Source organism: Salarias fasciatus, chromosome 6 (genome assembly GCF_902148845.1).
Source record: "Salarias fasciatus chromosome 6, fSalaFa1.1, whole genome shotgun sequence".
In the NCBI taxonomy this organism is placed as follows: domain Eukaryota; kingdom Metazoa; phylum Chordata; class Actinopteri; order Blenniiformes; family Blenniidae; genus Salarias; species Salarias fasciatus.
In genome coordinates, this window is record NC_043750.1 from 10,759,535 (window position 1) to 10,778,831 (window position 19,297).

Here is a 19,297-nt window from a genome sequence, read left to right on the forward strand (position 1 = left end):
AGGGCAACGGTGGTCTGGGACCCCTGGCCGAGCTGTTCGACCACAGGGGTCCGAGCCAGACCCGAGGCCAGCCCATGATCAAGCGCCATCTCCCGCTCAGCTTCTGGAGCGAGCCCGTCCCCTGCTGCCCTCTGGACGCTCTCGGCGCCTCGGCCGGCGTCACGCACACCCACGGCGGCACACACACGGACAGTGACACACACTGCGACCTGCTCGCACACCACGACGAGCACGCCATCGACGGCGCCCAGCCGGACTTCAGCGACCTGCTGGCAAACTGGGACCCGAACCCAGAGCTCACAGACACGCTGACGGACAACACACACCTGTAGCATCAAGCACACACACAAGTATTATGATTTCTGTTCTTATCCCTGTTTAATAAAGCTGAAAACCGTGTTGTCAAACTCCCAGCTTCACTTCCTCAACTGATCTCAATAAGTTTCATGAAGACCAGCAGAGAGAACGGATCATGTCCAGGGTGAACCGGGTTTCTGAAGGTTTCTGCCACCCTCACCACCTGCTGCAGGTCCGTGCTGCAGTTCCAAAAATGATTTAAGTGTACTTTATTTCGAATTCCCTAAAACTGTGTGTGCAGCAATGATATTAGTGTTCAAAAGCAATAAATGTCTTTGAGCTGTTTGTCCTTTGTGTGCAGTTTGGATCAGGAATGATTTAACCACCAGAGCGGGCGGTGGGTGGTTCATTCAGGCCTTTCTGTTGCTGTAAATGAAAAATGTCATGGTTTTAATGCTGACAGAAGTGACAGAATGGTAGGTACGATGAAAGAATCTGAGTTAAAGAGGGCCGGGAGTCTGACGGTCGCTGCTGCTGTGAGCTGGTTCAGGTAGCTGAGGGCCTCGTTTGACCTTAGGATGAACGTCGTCTGCTGGGTGACGGGGGTCTTATTGTTGTCTTTCTCTCTGAATTGGTATGAAGTTGTACATGTGGTCGTTTCCAAACCGTCCGTCTGCCATCTTCCCCCGACTCCGAATCGACACGGCGCGGCCTGATTGGTTCACACTGGGAAGCGTGTCAGGTTCAGCATCTGATTGGGCCGGAGGGAAGGCCAGTAGCATTTCGACACACACTCTCCCTCTGAGACGGATAAATGTAGACACAGGTGTCGCAGACACACCAAAACGCAGACATGAGGACACACACGCTGCTGTCGGCCGTCCTGCTGGGCCTCCTGCTGTGGGCCGCCTGCGCCCGGGCCCAGGACCCCGAAGACAAGCAGCCAGAAGAGGAACCTGCAGCGGAGGAAGCAGAGGAGGAGGAGGAGGAGGAGGAGGAGGCGCCAAAAAAGGAGAAAACCACAGAAATAGAGGAGGAGAAAGATGTCATGGTTCTCCACATCATCAACTTTGACAGAGCGCTCAGCGAGAACAAGTTTTTACTGGTCGAATTCTGTAAGTCGTTCTAAATCAAGAGGTCATTTTTGTCCTACAAAGCCCTCACAGTGTATTCTCTCACTTAAGTTTGTCGTCTTTCAAATCGAATAGCATCAGAGAGAGCAGATGGTCATTTCATTTTGTCGATTATCTAGATCACCTGATCCATGTTGAATGGATGTCAGCGGTTAAAATGTTTCTTCATAAATAAAACGACAGCGACGACATTCTGAATTTCACACCAGCGCTTCCAGCGTTCAGGCGATAGGATCAAAATGCGCTCCCACGTGGCCCGGCCTGTCCAGATGTCGCCCCGGTCCGACTCTCCCACAGCCGAGCGCAGCGTTACGGGGTCAGAGGTCACACTAGTGACACGAGCAGAAGGGGACGAAAGCCGAGACAAACGGCAGCTCATTTCCATGAGGAGCAGGACGAGAGCCGCTGATAGCAACGGGCCTGCTGCATAAACTCATGGATTATCTGTGTTTCGGTGTGTGTGCATGTGTGTGTGTGTGTGTGTGTGTGTGTGTGTGTGTGTGTAGATGCTCCCTGGTGTGGCCACTGCAAGCAGCTGGAGCCGGTTTACGCCGAGGCTGCTGAGATCCTGAAGAAGGAGGGCGAAGGGCTGCGTCTGGCCAAGGTGGACGTCATCGAGGAGAAAGAGCTGGGCGAGGAGTTCAGCATCGGGAGCTTCCCGACTCTGAAGCTGTTCACCAACGGAGACCGCAAGGAGCCCGTCGAATTCACTGGTGTGTACACACACACACACACACACACACACACACACACACGCCACAGTGCTTATCCTTAAGGATCCACGGCATACAGCGGCATTGATTCTGTCACTGTCTGAGCTGACTATTCGTTTGTGTGTTCTCCAGGGAAGAGATCGGTCGTGGGAATCACCCAGTGGATGAAGCGTCGCGCCGGTCCAGGAGCTCCGACTCTGGACTCGGTGGACTCGGCAGCTCAGTTCATCGACGCCCATAACCTGACCGTTGTAGGATTCTTCGACGTGAGTGTCTCTGCTCCATCTGAGCCATGCCTCTCACGTTTCTGTGCTGAACAGGCCTCTCATTTCCTCCTGCAGAGTCTGGACAGCGAGGCCGCTCAGGAGCTCAAGCAGATCGCTCTGGATGTGACCGACACTGAGTTCGCCCTCACAGAGAGTCCTGAGGTCTTCAAGAAGTACGAGGTCAAGGCCAGCTCGGTGGTGCTCTTTAAGAAGGTATGAAGAAGGGTTTTAATTACATTCAGTCAATGACAACAAGTCCTAATGAAGTCTGCTGCCATCTAGAGGGTGAAATGTGGGACACAGACTTTAAATCCTGGTACAGAATGAAAATGCCTCTGAGATCAAAGTCATGATATTCATCACAATAGCAAGAGAAATTATGAGTGCCAGTCCAGTAACAAGGTATTTTATGTGTTTAAAGAATTACTGCATGACTCAAACACGTCATGAAATATTATTCTGAAAAGCAAGGGTGAATGGAAAGAGGTACATTTGATTTACGGTGCTGTTTATAAAAGCAGAAGTCATCATTGGTACTGCTGACGTTTGTTTTACTGTCTTGTTTCGAGAAGCACTTGGTTTGTGAGGATAATTAATAGTCAGATTGATCAAATGAAGCCCTGTTTCTTGTTTCTCCTGTGTGACAGTTTGACGAGGGCAGAGCGGACTTCCTCCTGCCAGAAGATGGAAAGCTGGACCGAACAAACGTGACATCTTTCATCAAGGCAAACAGCTTGGAGCTGATCATCCCCTTCAACCAGGAGGTAACGCTCCACAGGATGTTAACACATCAATCTGCTTTCCTCATCTGACGCGGAGTCGCAGGCTGCCAGCGCTCATTTCAGCTGACTGTGACGAACAGCTCGGGCCGGACGCCAGTCCTTCACCCGGACGCCTGAGTGTCGGCGCACTGATAGAGCGCCATGCAGACTCCTCAGACCGGCCCACAGGCCGGGGCTCACACTGGAAACAGCCTTGTTGTGTTTCCAAACTATAAACCGCTACATCCCCATGTGGCCTCATCAAAAAACACCATTAAACTGAACTAATGCTGTGTGTGTTTGTGTGTGTTTGTGTGTTGTTGTGTCCAGTTTGCAGATAAAATCTTCACCTCCGGCATCCGCCTGCACAGCCTGCTCTTCTTCAACTCCACCGTGGAGAGTCAGAAACTCCTGGTGGAGGAGGCCAGGCCTGTAGCCAAAGAGTTCAAGGGCAAGGTGTGTGAGTGTGTGTGTGTGTGTGTGTGAGTGTGTGTTGTTGTGGCTAATTTTAGATCATCATTAAATCAGTGGTAGGCCTGCACTGGAGCATCCTGTGGAGACCGGTCCTGCTTCTGCAGGTTGCGTCCCGCGGTGTGTTGAGAGTCCATGCTTGTGTGTGTCCTCCGTGCAGATGTTGTTCATTACGATCGACGTGACGGCAGCGCTGTCTCACGTGCTCGGGTACTTCGGCGTGTCCGAGAAAGACGCCCCCACGGCTCGTGTCATCAACATGGACTCGGGAAAGAAGTTCGGCATTGCTCCAGGGGAGCTGACGGCAAATTCACTGCGGCAGCTGTGTCAGGAGGTCGTGGACGGCACTGCCAAGGTAACACATACACACACACACGCACGTTTGACTGTCTGTGAGCAGCACTGAATGCGTGTCTTGCCGTGTCCCGCAGCCCTACTATCGATCCCAGGAGATTCCAGAGGACTGGGACAAAAATCCAGTCAAAGTTCTCGTGGGAAAAAACTTTGAAGCTGTCGCTCTGGATCCGACCAAAAATGTCTTTGTGGAGTTTTGTAAGTTGTTTTGTCCTCTAAAAAAAAGAGTTCTTGATGCATTTGATGCACCATCACTGGTTGATCTGGAGACCATTTTGATATAAAATAGTTTGGTAGTTTAACAAATTAAGCTAGGAAACCAAACAGTCTGTTTATGTAGTCGAGTTTTACTTCAACACATGTAGAGAAAAATTAAGTTTTTGGTCTCAGAGAAGGATTTGAACCTAAAAAGAGCGTCTGATGCTCCTGTAGATGCACCGTGGTGCGCACACTGTAAAGAGCTGAGCCCCATCTGGGACCAGCTGGGAGAGAAGTACAGCGACCACGCCGACATTATCATCGCCAAGATGGACGCCACCGCCAACGAGGTGGAGTCTGTTCAGGTTGACGGGTTCCCCACGATCAAGTATTTCCCCGCTGAGGGCAAAGAGGTGGGTGCACGTGCACACACACACACACACACACACACACACACACACACACACACACACACACACACGTGCACACACAAATAAAAAACACAGCTTCTCGCTGTATACGTTTTCACAGGAGATCACCTTCACCGGAAACCGAGATCTGGAGACATTTTCTAAGTTCCTGGATAGCGGAGGAGTTTTGCCTCAAGAGGAAGAGGATGATGACGAGGATGATGATGATGAAGATGATGAAAAGGAAGGAGGAGATGAGGATAAAGAGGTAAGTGACAACGCCGGTAGTGGCAGCAAGGTTTGTGTTTTTTGCTCCTCAAAATGACTCATCATCTTTTCTTTCTTTGTTTTTTCCCCAGAAGACGACTGAGTCTGCAGAGGGAACGGCCAACAAAACCAAAGACGAGCTGTGATATCTTTCCATTTTCTTAATAAAACACACACATGTTCACCGGCGTTGTGTGATCCTCTCTGATCTGAGCTTTCTGAGGCTGTGGACAGTGTGGCGGACGGACAGACTGTATCACTCTGCACTGAAGCAGCAGCTGGTTGGGACTGTGAGGAGATCCTCCCGAGACCCACAGTGAGCAGGAGCTGTGTGAGAGAAGCCAGCAGGGGGGCTGGAGGAGAGGAAACTCCCAGTACTGAGATGCCACCGTTCAGGCTTTCAGGCTCAGTTGTAGCAGTAAAGCGTAAGAGACTCAACCCATGAACCTTATTTAAGCAATACATTACTGAAGAATGCGGCATTATTGCAGCCTTCAAGTTCCCGGTTATACAGGAACTTGAGCAAAGAAGACTCCGTTGTTATGCAACTAATCCACTAATTAAACGTTAAAGTACATCTGGACGCAAAAAGCTGCCAGATATTGACTTTGCATTCGTGAAACTGTCTGTTGTCATGAAACTCACGAGAGAATCGGATGACTCAACGGGAGAGAAGCACGTAAATACAAGGTGTTTTCAGCCTGTGGAAGCTGAAATATTTTGAATTCCAGAGTGGAAACAGGTTCAACGGGTCACGAATGACACCGACGTGCTCAGTGTTTCCTCTTTCAGTCGTGCTTCCTCCTTTGTTCAAGGTAAGACCTCTGCTCTCATATATCACACTGTTTATTGTTGTTTAAAGGACCTCTGGTGCTCTTTATTGGCTGTATCTAGAGCGGGTCTGAGGCAGGGCTGAGACTGTGCAGAGTTTGGTTTGGATGACAAACCTCAGAGGAGCCTCGTTTATATAAAACCCAGAGTCCATGTGAGCTGGTGTTTAATGGCTGATACAGCTGGTTTTAGGTGACATAAAGGCTTCAAAAGGCCACTTTATGGACAGACAGAGTCTGTGTTCGGTGTGATTTCAACAGTTTGAACCTGGCAATACTGGATGATACTGTTAGTTTTAAAAAAAAGATGTAAGCTTTACATCAATCGGAGGATCATTCAAGTATTGCTTGACAGAAACAGAAAAAAATGCTGACTTTATTCAATCTCTACAGCATTTTAACAGCGTGTGTTTGTGTTTTGTTTGTTTTTTTGTATTACCTGTTGGGCTGGACACTGAAACTCAACAACACCTTCCTATTGTTTTTATGTAACATTCAGATTCAGATCTGCTCTCACATCTTGCATTAGGCTGATTGTTTTAATTGGAGGATGGGGTTTCTTCTGATAAATCACTACAGAGGCTTCTGCTGACTTCGACGAGATTTATAGTTTGTGCGACATACAGTAGTATTCATAGTTCCGTGTAATTACTAAAATGAAATGTCAAGACAAGGCTATTTCATTTATAGAACACTATTTAGACACAAAGCAGTTCTCAGTAAATAAAAGAGAGAACTACATTAAAGCAAAGCGACCAAGAATCCCAAGTGATAAAGTTTATGAAATACATTGAAACCTCACAAATACTGTACTCTCTGTCACACAAACTTTTTTTTTCCATCAAGGCTTTCCTTTCATTTCCACTCTTTTCCCTGATCTGACTTCAACCAGCCTCTGCTCCTCCTGTGTTTTTAACCCATTCTAGGAATCTAAACCAAGAGAATCCCAACCTGCTGCTGCTAAAGTAAAAGCTTTATTGAAGGTGCTGTAGTCAGGATTCGGCATCTCCGCCATCTTGCTTAGGGTTACCTAAGCAAGATGGCGATTTGACCCATCTAAGATGGCGATTTGAAACCCAGCACAGCCAATCCTGTCCTGTTTTCTCTGGCATCACGCCCTTACGCAAGTTAAGCCCCTCCCACAAGAACGTGCGACGAACGCCCCTCGACCAATCACGGTTAGAGCCTCAGGGGCTCTTCTGATTGGTCAAAGATACCTGGAGCTGTGGAGATTCCTTTTCAGCTCAGAACAGAGACAGATGGAAACGCTGCGCCCTTGCGGTAGTGCTATTACGCTACACTCCTAAAGGATTATCAATGGATACGCTAACATTTAATCCAAAGAAAACACAGAAAAATTAGCATTGACTAGCAAAATCCTGCCTACAGCACCTTTAAGATAAAGGTAATAGAGTAAATAAGACGAGGCTCAGGTGTGATGTGCTCCACCCTCTCTGTGTTGGTGAGGTACCTACCTCGTCTTCCCTAAAATACCCTCCTATGATAAAATACCCGTACAATCTACAACTGTGCATCAGCTCATATATAATGTTTGCTGGAAAAAAAAGCCTTTCATTTGCCCTGATAAATGAAAATGATCCACCATTCATGGAAAAGCTTGCATGTTTTTGTTAAATATCTACACTTTTCTATATTGAAGCAGCTACTTACTCTCTTCTTTTTGTCTAAAAACTAGCCTGAATGAGTTATTTTCGGCTCTGAGACGATCAGTCACATGGCCACTGGAATGCAGCTCTCAGTCACAGAAGCTCTGACGGAATGGAGAGGTTTACAGTCAGACCCATCAGCGTCTTCAGAGTGACAGTTACTAATTCTGTTGGAGCTGTTATGTAACTTTTCTTTTTCAAGATATTTTTCTGTTATCAAAATTTTACCAGCATTCATTGAAAAAAGGACAAACTTAATGATCAGGATCACGTCTTGTCTCAACAGTTTTGGAACGAGATTTGTGATTGGAAAGACTGATAATGAATTATGATTCTTAACAAGTTTTATGAGAACAGTATTGATTCTAACTAAAAAGTCAGTTGAATTTATTTACATGCTATTGTTGTGTTTTGTGGTTTGTAGGGAAACTTTATACATGCTTTCGCTATTTTAACCATGAATCAGACTGAGAGTCTAAAAAGTTTCAGGAGTTTGTTAAACACCATCAGTGCTGCAACAAATCAAAATACAACCTAATCTCCAACCAACTGCAAGCATAATAAATTCACTTTTTTGCGTGAAAATCAGCCAATAGATAAAATGACTTAAAAAAACAAAACTTGATCAACTCTGGCTCTTTCTCCATTCTCTGTCCACTTCCTGTTTTCTCCGCAGCATCTTGTATTACTTCATGACCTCCTGATGGACCCGCCTTCGTATGAGGAGGCCCGTTTCAACCCTCCCATTCAGACCGTCTGCTCCCGTCCTCCCCCTGCGTACGACGCCTCCCTCGCGTCGCCCCCGACGCCGCCGCCCGCCTACAGAGACGCAGGTCAGGTCAAAACTCTGCCCGGTGTTGTCGGTCGCCAGCTGTGTTAACCTAGCAACTAGAAGACAGATGAATTGAATTAAAACAAGTTGAATTAAATACACGTCCAGGTTCACTGGCGTTCAGATGTATTCTTCCTCTTTTCGTTGGGAGGTCAGTCACTTGACCTCCTCACATCACAACACCAGCAGTTACTTTCCCAAATGCAGACGGTTCTCATGCTCTGCTTTGCTGTGCAGTTACCTCTCCTTCGAACCCTTTTCCTGTCCTCACTCCACCGTCACTGGGACCCGTCGAGCCGGCAACTCACCACCCAAATGGAGTCATCGTCCATCCGGTGACTCAAGGTAGCGTCGCCCCAACATGTGTGAGAGTGTTTCCACCGTGCACCACCCAGACTGACGCCCCCCCTCTTTGCCCGTCTGCCAGTCGGCGCTCCCCAGAGGACCCACCGCGCCCACAGTCTTCCGTCGGCCGTGGTGACCCAGCCGGGGCCGGTTCCCATCAGGGTGTCGTGTCTGAGGGATTTCCCCGCCTTGGTTCAATGCCCGCACTGCCAGCGCACCGTCACTACCAAGGTCAAGTTTGTTCCCGGGAGCAGTGCCTGGTGCATGTGTGTCTTACTGGGACTGACGGGGTGAGGACAGCACACACACACACACACACATACGCACCCTGGCACACACGCAGCCCTTCATCTTTTGTGTGTGTGTTTGTGTGTTGCAGGGTGCTTTGCGGTTGCTGTTTGATCCCGCTGTGTGTGCGCTCCATGCAGGACGCTCATCACTACTGTCCCCACTGCGGAGAACCTCTTCATGTTTACAAGAGTTGATCATCAAAACACTTCTTCACATATTTATACCACGACTTTGAATATTGAACATTGATTACTGAATGAAGCGACCTCCATGGGTCATGGACACGGACGGATTCTGTTGCTGGAACAGGAAGTTCTACTGCAGCAACCTGAAACTCCTGGACTTCTTCATCCAGCTGGAGTCAGAATTCACCAACGAAAGACAAAACTTTCGTCTGCTAACTGCCTCCTGATAAACCTGGAGGTGAGGAGGAAATAATATTGTGCCGTGAGAAACTGAATTTGAATGTGAAATTAATTCATTAATTAGGTTTAACAAAAATGCTTTAACTGTTTGGAATTAAAATAAGATTTACATTATATCATAGTTGTTTTTTTTTTATTATTATATTTTCGGGTTTTTTTTTTAATCAAATCCAGTTTCTGATGGCACAAGATGGACTCCATAGAAATACGGATTGTGAATATTTATTTTTCTAATGTTTAATTGTAAGAGGAAATGACAAAAGGTCTTTTTCACAAGCTTTTGTTTGATGTAAATAAGGAAAGGATCTGATTTGTCTGGATGATCTTTTGTTGGTAGTTTTTATTGCAGATGTTCTTCTAGTTTATTCTAGGTTGTAAGATTGAAGAGAATTTCCTCGGGTCTGAATACATGAACACAGTTGCTTTGGTGGGTGACACTGGGGAGAACTGCGAGCTCCTGCAGGCTTTCATCAAGCTACAATATGTCAGAAGGTTGTCTGAAGAAACTGGCTTCCTCAACATCAACGTATTCATTTGTATATATGTATCTCCTTCCAGTGATTGTTAAAGTTACAGACACTGAACACATTCTTGTGAGGGCGGGACGAATGACACATTTATGTGAGTGTGTGTGTTGACCTGATCAAATTCCAGCTCCTCCCAGTTTCTACTTGAACAGCAGATGATTCAGAGAGAAGGAAAGACTGGGTCTGAATGTAAAGATACAGTCTCCACATCGCAGATGCTGAAGTGGCCCAGACTCACTTCCTGTTTAAGTTATGCCTGAATTTAAAGAATGACACATTTAAAACCCTGCAGACATTAAACTGTCTGCAGGGTTTAACAGATTGGGGACAGACATGTCGGGGAAAGAAAGAATGGGTCAGAAATAATTGACAAACAGTAATAGTCCATGTAAATTTAACTTTTTACTTTCACTCAATCCACACAAATGTCTTCAGTTCTTACTCTTTATAGTCTCAGAATGGAATTAAATTAAACTGTCTGAGGACAACTTGATGTTTGAAATGTAGTAAATCCAAGAGATTAGCTAGTGAGAGTATTGTAAGCTTATCAGTGTTTTATATTCAACTCTAAAACATATGATTTAAATTGGATTGGAAAGTCTCAGTGTTTGATGAGTGGGTTCTCTGCATCGTTTTGAATAATTCTGACACATTATTGTCTATTTTATATTATAATATTTTAAATTATAAGCAGCTTAGCCAGCAGTCGTTGCCACTAGTCATTTCGCTGGTGACAAACAGAATTTAACAGATACTTAGAGTGTGTGTGTTCATTATGTGCATTTTTGTAGTTTTCTTTTTTCTTGTCTTTTGTAGGTGATTTGATTTCTTCATTTGAAGTGTAAAAACCATGAAAACTAAAGCTAGAATTTTTTTTTTTGCCTTTCTAAGAGTAAATTTGAGCTGGATCCACTTGTTAGGGAATGTCAGAGTGTTTTGCTTTTGATAATGACCCTCTGATTTCACACAAGGTGTTTCATTCCAAATATAAGAAGTTATCAGTGTTTATGCGAATCCCGATGAACTGATGTCCAGCTATTGGAGTTTCATCAGTATTTTTGTGAAGCGTTTGACAAATGTGTAAACTTAAAGCTAATATACGTATATTTAATATAGAGAAGAGGGAGCGAGATATGCATGAAGGATCTGTTTCTGTACTGTTATGACTGTGAAATAAACGCTCTGTTTCTTTGACTTTTATTTTTTTTTTCCAGCAAAGTTCTATTTGTCATTGAATCAGTGGAGAAATAAACTTGGTTGCATTGATTCTAATGATTTTACATGAAGACATTTGAGTGAACGTTTCCATTTTGACCTTGCTGAGTGGTAAAGGACCTTTAGTGATACACCTGACAGGAGCAGCGGCCAATAGCAGGGCTCAGATAGGGACGTTAATCAGCGACAGGCTGCTGGCTATAGGCGGCAGATAACAAAAGCAGTCTCACACACACACGGTTACGTCCAGACTTCCTGTCAGACTTGTTCTAGTGTCCAGAGCGGACCGCCATGAGGAGGCTGCTGCTGCTGCTGCTGCTGCTGCTGGGCGTGACCTCCTGCTGCCTCTGCCTGCTCGCCGCTGCCGACGTGCCGTCCAGCCAGCAGACAGACCCATCATACCACGGGGAGGAGGAGGAGGATGGAATTTTACAGCTGGGGAAGAAGACTTTCGAAAGGACTCTGAGAAAACACACACAGCTGCTTGTGTATTTCTGTAAGTTTTGCACACAAAGAGTCGCACAACCTGACGTTAACAATGAATCCATCAAAACTGACAAGATAATCTGAAGGTTTCCACAGGGCGCTAAATCATTCAGTGTGTGTGTGTGTGTGTGTGTGTGTGTGTGTCAGACACTCCCCTGTTTGCAGAAGGCCATCGTGTGTTGGAGGCATTTGAGGGAGCAGCAGCAGAGCTGCAGGGGTCAGAGGTCAAACTGGCAGTGCTGGATGTGACGAAGGAGAAGGAGCTGGCTGAAGAGCTCAACGCGACAGACCAGCTCACAATCAGACTGTACCTCTCTGGAGATAAACACGAGCCTGTACTCTGCCCCGGTGAGCGCTGAAGACAGCGAACAGCTCCCTGCTCGCCATAGCGGTCCGGTCTTTACCTGATTAATAATCACTCTCTTTGGACTTCTCACATGAGACGAATATCAGCTTCGTCAACTTTCATCTTTGCTGTTTTATCAACTAATGTGGAAACCAGGAGACTCTGTGGATTAACTGTAGACGGATTTTGCTTCAGTAATGAATCAGCTGTCTGTGCACAAAGCCTCAGATGCTGCTGAGTCCAACTAAAATGACGAAGATTAGAACAATGTGAGATTTGTTTTATGTTGAAGCTCAAAGACAAAAAGACAATTTTTCTTTTACCAAACGCTGATGACAATAACGTGAAAACTAACGATAATAACATGAAAAACAATACGGATGATTAGTGAAACCAAATGTAAAAACCTACTTGACTTTCAGTTTGTTATTTGGTTAAGTTCCTCACGATATAGGCTACTGATAAAAAGTTTTTTTTTTTTTTTTTAATGCAGAACAGTCCATATGGATACTTGCTGGTTGGTGTTTCAAGTCTTGAATTGTCAAAAAAACAAAAACAGAAAAACAAGTTATGTGTATTGAGCTGACCTTTGACATTGACAGTACTCTGGTTAAACAGTAGTTTGAGATGCTTTGTATTTGTGCTTCGTATTTCACCTTCTAAGCCACATTGCTACTTTTAAAATCATGTCTTTACCCACAATGTCAATAACGATGAGCATTTCATCTTCATTCATTTCATTTTTTTAATTAAAGGACTTCTGAGTTACATTTGTTGACTAAATAAAAAGTCCTGTGCAATGTTTATTAACTCCATAATGATCAGAAAGTATTATTTTAACAGGTAAAGTGATCCAAATGCTTGTTAATGCAAGCAAAAAGTAGCAATTACACTGGGTTCGTTTTGTGAAGTACTTTGTTTAGTCTCTTGAAAATTATTCAACATAGATTTAAATTAAATGTATTTTGAGCACTGTGGATTTGCTTGAGCATAATTCTCTTTCTATGTGTGGATTTAACACGTTTAATACCTGTTGAAATGATTTTGCTGCAGACGCATAATGTCATCTCAGATCGTGACTGAGCTTTCAGGTTTCGGCTTTCAGCTTTCAACGAAACACCTGGAATTGGCTGTTTTACAGCTGTCTAGCAGCTCGATGATGGATTCTGTTGGGTTGTTTGTTGATTTGTTTCCTTTCACTGTGTTGAAGTTCCTCAGAGCCCGTCGTCCATCCTGACCTGGCTGAAAAGGAGGGAGGGAACGGCTGCCGACCTCCTGGCAGACCTGAGCCAGGCGGAGGCCTCGGAGGAGCTGACAGTGGTCGGTTTTTTTAAGGTAAACTCCTTTTCTCTCACGTTCTTTCTCCATGTCTGCACCTGTGAAGACTTTGTGTGTGCATTTGTGTAGGAGCTGGACCAGGAGTGTGTGAAGCTGTTCTACTCTGCAGCGATGGAGCTTCCACATGTGAGCTTCGTTGTGACGCAGGACGAAGAAGCCATCAGTAAATATGATCTCCGACAAGACGCCGTCCTGCTGCTCAAGAAGGTGCTGGAACAGTTCATACTCAGGTTTACCAGGATGCAACGCTGCAATTTCACAATAAAGAACAAGAATTTACTGTAACATATGAAATTACTCATGAATCTTTTACATCAGTCATTTCTAGAAGACAGAAGGCAACACATTCAGATTCAGATAATGCCATTCAGACCATTCAAGACAATTCCGAGTTCTTTACAGGAACTTAAATTAATCTAAATCAAACATTAGAGGGGCATTGAATATTTAAGAAAGATAGCAACAAGAGTAAAATAAAAAAAAAAAATCTTCAGCACATCCCTGAAAATAACTTTGAAATGCAGAATAAAATCAAAAGAATCTGCACATAACTAAAACGATAATTACACGATTACTACATTAATTCATAGGACGACTTCCACATAAGAATTTAGTTGAATACTTGCAAAGTAAGTCTTCATAAATTCTGCTAAAAATTATATCAAATAAAACAAGAATGACAAGAAAACACGATGCATGTTTTATTTTATTGACAAAAAACATAAATAATCTGAGATATTCACATTTATATTAAAGATAAACTTTACAAAATTGAGACGTTGTCTCGGTTTGTTAACTTGCTGCCAGAAGGAAACCAGACATTCTGTGCAGCATTTTTATAATATTTCTGTGTTTGTGTTTCGGCTGCAGTCTAAACTCATCCAGACCTACAAAATGAGCCCCGACTCTTCTAAAGAGGAGCTGGTCGTCTTCATCACTGTTTACAGGATGGATCCAGTCACTGAATATAGCGGACAGGTAACGTCTATCCAACTTTCGCTGAGATGTTTTTGGCGCTTTATCAATAAGAGTTTAGTGGAAGGTGTTCCTAGTAGACGAAGCACACCCGGTCATCTATTAGTTATAGATGAGAGGAACTGTGGCCCTTTCCAGTATGATTTCAGAGTCTTTATTTATCTTTCAATTTGCCCTTATCTCCTTCTTGGCTCTTGCATTTTAGATTTTACCACTGAATGTCAAAAATGCTTTGATAGATTGACTGAACTTCCTTAAAAAAAAACGAAATCAGATTCCAGCATGTGACTGAAAATGTTTTTCCTTCCTCGATGCTCCTGCAGACAGCCTCTCAGATCTTATCCTCGCCTGTATCAAACCACGCGCTCCTCTTTGTCAACAAAAGCTCCGTCGACTACAAAGACATTTCGTCTGCTTTCAGCAGAGCTGCAGAGGCGTTCAGGCTGAAGGTACGCAACACAGGAAGTGAGAACCAGCAAACCAATTCTCACCATCATTCTCAATCCCAGAGACCTGGTCTTCACACATATTTTCATCCTGAGCTTCCAGTTCTTCGTGTCTGATTGTGTTTTCATGTCTGTGTCCAGATTTTGTTTGTGCTGGTTGACGTGGCCGAGCCTCGCAACGGCAGGATCATGGAGTACTTCCTGGTGCGAGACTTCGAGGCTCCTCTCATCCGAATCGTAAACCTCACTGATCATGTGACCTACCACCTGCCCTCCGAAACCCTCGACGAAGACACCATCAGACGCTTCTCCCAGTCGTACCTCGAGGGCAGAGCCAAGGTAGCTCACGCTCACGTCTTCTGTCAGGCGCAGGACGTTGGGATGTTCTAATGCGTTTGGTTCTCCTGACAGCCGAAGATGAAGAGTGAGCCGATTCCTGAGGGCTGGGAAGAAAAGCCTGTGAAGGAGCTGGTGGGAGCGACACTGGAGGAGGTGGCCTTCCACCCCAATAAAACCGTGTTTGTCCTGTTCTGTAAGTGAACAAACACAGGATTTTTTTTGAATCCACTCAAAGATTTAGTGTCTAGAAAAATTTCAGTTGCTGCGTTTAGGTTTCGGTTCAGTTTCAATTCAAAACTGAAATATTTCTCCTGGAAAAAAAAAAAAAACTTCCACTATCCTATCATCCAAAAGGTTAAAAATCCAGATGGCTGCAGGAGACTGTAGATTGGACCAGCTCCTCGGATCACTGGATAGATTGTTATCGGAGCAGAGCTGCAGCTTTGGAGAAAATCTGATCCAGCTGAGTCTCTGTCAGAATTCAGTCCTGCTCAGACTCTCTCAAATCCTTCCAGTTTTTCATGTTTCCGTTATGAGAACATGTCAACTCTGAGAAGAAAACGCTCACCAGAGAAAACAGAGATAGTCTGTGACATAATGTTGCAGCTGATGGGCGTTCTCAGCATCGAGTCCGGACAGATAATTAGCTCAGGGAGTGGCTTCAATGAGTTGCGACACTTAAAAGATTAATCCTTCTAAAATTAGGTCTTTGCATTGTGTCAATGTTTTTTCTGGTCTCTACATCACAAAAAACAACTTTAATTATTTAAATGAATTAGATTTGCTCAAACACAGTCTGAGTTTAACTGTTCTTTGCGTGCTTCTGTTCTTTGCTGCTTCAAAACTCTCTTCGCCTAACCTCGAAACGTAAAGCATTTTGATAACAGTTTTTCTTGTAGTTTCCTTTTTTTGTTTAAAATCCAGAGAGTACAATAAATACAATGCAAAACTGCTCATTTTTTCCAGAAAGTATATGTGGATAAAAGGAATAATATTTTCTTAGTTCTATTTTTAGTCTTTTGAGAAGAGATTTGTTATTTTAGCATCACTTTTATACGTCTATTTTCACCATCTGTCTGACACCAGTGACTGTGAAAGCTGCATTTACTGCATTTAAACTTTAGTTTTGTGTGACTTTGTCAGAATGCATATAAAACAACATGAAGGCAGAAATCTTGAATGCTTTTATTCTTGTGAATTGCTTCCTGTACATCGGCGAAGTTGTCTCTCATTGGTGTGTTTTCCAGATCTGCCGTACAGCAAGGCGTCTCTGGCTTTGCTCCCGCTGTGGGAAGACCTGGCCGAGGCCTTCACGGAGCGAGACGACGTGGTTATCGCTCGAATCGACGCCTCAGCCAACGAGGTCAACGTGTCAGTGCAGAGAGCTTACCCATCGCTCTGCCTGTTCCCTGCTCTGTATGCTGAAAGGGTGAGAAACACTCATGTCTGCAGAAAGACGTGTTTAATGTCAGTCGTGAGCATTAACTTAGTTAATCTTGCACTGAGACATGACAGAGTACGGTAATTTATGATCACTGCTGATCTACAGAAGAAACAGACATCTACCTAACCCTGATGAGAGTGTGTGTTTCTGTGTTTCGCTCAGGTGGTGATCTACACCGGAGAAAAGAATCTAGAAGACCTGGTGAAGTTCGTACATGAAGAGATGGAGACGGCCAAAGAATACAGAGTGAAGGTAAAACAGTCCTCTCACTGCCGTCTATCTGTTTGCGTGTGTTGTTGTTTTTTTACTCTGTTAAAAATAGACTTATTACGTTTCTTTTATGTCTTCAGGAGGACGAGGACAGAAGGAGGTACGCTGAGGCCCTGAAAGCTGAGGAGGCAAAGCAGGCAAACCAGTCTAAAAACACCAGAGATGAGCTTTAATGCAAGTCATCGCCTGTGTGTGTGTGTGTGTGTGTGTGTGTGTGTGTGTGTGTGTGTGTGTGTGTGTGTGTGTTACCTTTCAACCTCTTCTCTACACATGGATCTGGTTTTATGTGCTGTCGTTCACTATCTGGCCAATTTAATCAAATAAAACTGTGATAAAACTGACGTCTGCAAGTCTTTTATGGTCACAGTGAGAAAAAACAGCTACAGGAGGCAAAAATATGGTGACGTTTTTAGACGTTAAGAGATTAGAGATTTAGACAATATCTTCAGAAAGAATTACATTTTGTATACAATATAGTGAATTCTGGATTAGGTAGCATCAGGCAATGCCAGCTCAGCCAGCCCACTACCAGAACTGACCCTGGATCCTTATGCTTGAAGTCTAAAGGGCTGAAACAATCAGTGAACACCAGGAATGAAAAATCACATGTGAGAGTTTTTTGAATGTGCACCTCTTGCAGATAGTCCTAAGAATATGATGGTGGTACTGGTCCCTCACAGATTTCAATTAATGGGAGGATTAATGGTCTCTGAAGTCCAGTCAGATCAGCAAGTTTCACACAATTCCATCAGGTAAACTGCTTGATGCTAAAAAGTTATCTGCAGCTGTGATCAGAATCACTTTCATATATACACCCAGGCTCATAACAGTCATAACAAACTCATAACAGTCTAACAGTTGCTGCTTGTGGGGAACATGGAGAACCAGTATCTCATATTACAAAACCAGAGTGAGAATAAAGAGGCTGAAGCTGGAGCATTTTAACATCAGCTCTGTGGATAGTTTTAACTCTGAATGGACACTTAATACGTACATTTATTTATGTATTTTTTTATTTATTTATCAAGAAAATGCTTATATATGTTTTGGAAATTTAGAATGTAATGAATAGGCTACCAATAATATTAATCACTGGCTGATTCACAAAAGAAGTGAAGCACAAAGAACTTGAACTCCTCCATTGAGAGAAGCCTTCGTCCTCACCAGCAGGAAGTAAACAACAGTCACCATCAAGAGGAGAGATTGGATTTTAGTTCAACCGTTCATGAACCAATCAATCCTTCTATGGAGGCTGTAGCTCCAAGATGTTCCACAGCTTCCCCAAGAAATGCTTTTTTAAGTGTTTTTTTTTTTTTTGGGGGGGGGGGATTTCAAATTTGTCTGGATGCTGGAATTTGTTGTCTGTATTGATAAAAATATGTATTAATTTAATTTACTGTTATTTTAATTTATTTACTAAAAGCTCGCGTGGTCTGAATCAGCCAATAGGAGCAGCGTATGCGTAAGCCTTTGAACTCACCGCTTCCTGTGACTATAAATAAATTTATCTTACAAAAAACAAAGCAAAAAAAAAAAAAAAAACTCAATCACAACGACCGTTTTGTTTTATTATGACATCTCTGTTTACTGCTTTTCTCGTTGTTGAGATCCAGATGGTCTCTCTGCTTAGCTCTATGTGATTTTTACTGACATGTCATCTGAGATGTTGAACCAAATATTTTTCTTTCAGTGGAGGTTTTAGAAACTGGCAGCATGACTCTGTGGCAGAGGCTGAGCGTGGGTCTCAGTCCAGAGGGGCCGGAGCATACAGGCCCTTATGATAGTAATTTTACCATCAAACAATAAATACCTCGTGCTACCATCAAACAACACACTGATGCTCACTTTTATTGAACCAAGCAAACCTATATGCCTCAGAAAGCAGAATAAAGTCACAAACCAGTTCACAAACTTGTTCTGAAGAACAAAAACACACATGCACACACACACACACACACACACACACACACACACACACACACACACACACACACACACACACACGCCCAGTCTCGTATTTCTATCCTTGTGGGGACCGTCCATTGACTCCCATTCATGTCTAGCCCCTAACCCTGACCCTTACCCTAACCCTAACCCACACCACAACAAAGCCTAACCCTAAAGAAATGTTTTTGCACTTTTACTTTTTTCAGTAACAACAACATGGTCAAGAAAACACTGTTTCTCCTACTTAGGACCGGAAAAAGGTCCCTACAAGGCACGTCGTTTCACGTTTTGCTATCCTTGTGGGGACATTTGGCCCCAACAAGGATAGAAATACGAGAACACACACACACACACACACACACACACACACACACACACACACACACACACACACACACACACACACACACACACACAAATGAAGCCTGACGTGTCAATCTCAGAGCGTCCGCTGTCCATGGTGCTGAAATCTCAGATTAAAAACTCACTGGCTAAATCTGGACCATCTTTGATACAGCTTAAATATAAAATGAACACAGCTGGTCTAAAATTACACAATCTAGTCAGATAGATATAGACACAGCTATATATCTATATCTTTTGGAATTCACGTATATTAGAAAAAAACTTGACTCGGAGGTCTCTCATAGTTGAGAGCAACACAAGGCACATTCAGATAGGCAGGTGTTTAAGACCACAGCATT

General features: G+C 44.0%; 3 protein-coding genes across 3 annotated transcripts; all 3 read left to right on the forward strand.

Moving 5' to 3' along the window:
- Positions 1 to 1,150: 1,150 nt before the first annotated feature.
- pdia2 (protein disulfide isomerase family A, member 2) lies at positions 1,151 to 5,016 on the forward strand. Its single transcript, XM_030092912.1, has 11 exons — positions 1,151 to 1,412; positions 1,937 to 2,143; positions 2,276 to 2,409; positions 2,485 to 2,622; positions 3,057 to 3,173; positions 3,501 to 3,626; positions 3,802 to 3,996; positions 4,073 to 4,193; positions 4,428 to 4,606; positions 4,725 to 4,901; positions 4,963 to 5,016. Exons 1-11 carry the CDS (start codon positions 1,151 to 1,153, stop codon positions 5,014 to 5,016), a joined length of 1,710 nt encoding a protein of 569 aa, XP_029948772.1.
- Positions 5,017 to 5,674: 658 nt separating this feature from the next.
- Positions 5,675 to 10,981, forward strand: LOC115390413 (lipopolysaccharide-induced tumor necrosis factor-alpha factor homolog). Its single transcript, XM_030094272.1, has 5 exons — positions 5,675 to 5,685; positions 8,044 to 8,200; positions 8,437 to 8,544; positions 8,627 to 8,834; positions 8,924 to 10,981. The coding sequence occupies exons 2-5, from the start codon at positions 8,071 to 8,073 to the stop codon at positions 9,027 to 9,029; spliced, it is 552 nt and encodes a 183-aa protein (XP_029950132.1). The 5' UTR covers positions 5,675 to 5,685; positions 8,044 to 8,070; the 3' UTR covers positions 9,030 to 10,981.
- LOC115389514 (protein disulfide-isomerase) lies at positions 9,113 to 16,819 on the forward strand. Its single transcript, XM_030092913.1, has 12 exons — positions 9,113 to 9,195; positions 11,383 to 11,498; positions 11,636 to 11,836; positions 13,045 to 13,169; positions 13,242 to 13,379; positions 14,043 to 14,150; positions 14,471 to 14,596; positions 14,735 to 14,932; positions 15,005 to 15,125; positions 16,180 to 16,361; positions 16,539 to 16,628; positions 16,727 to 16,819. The coding sequence occupies exons 1-12, from the start codon at positions 9,113 to 9,115 to the stop codon at positions 16,817 to 16,819; spliced, it is 1,581 nt and encodes a 526-aa protein (XP_029948773.1).
- The last annotated feature ends 2,478 nt before the right edge of the window (positions 16,820 to 19,297 follow it).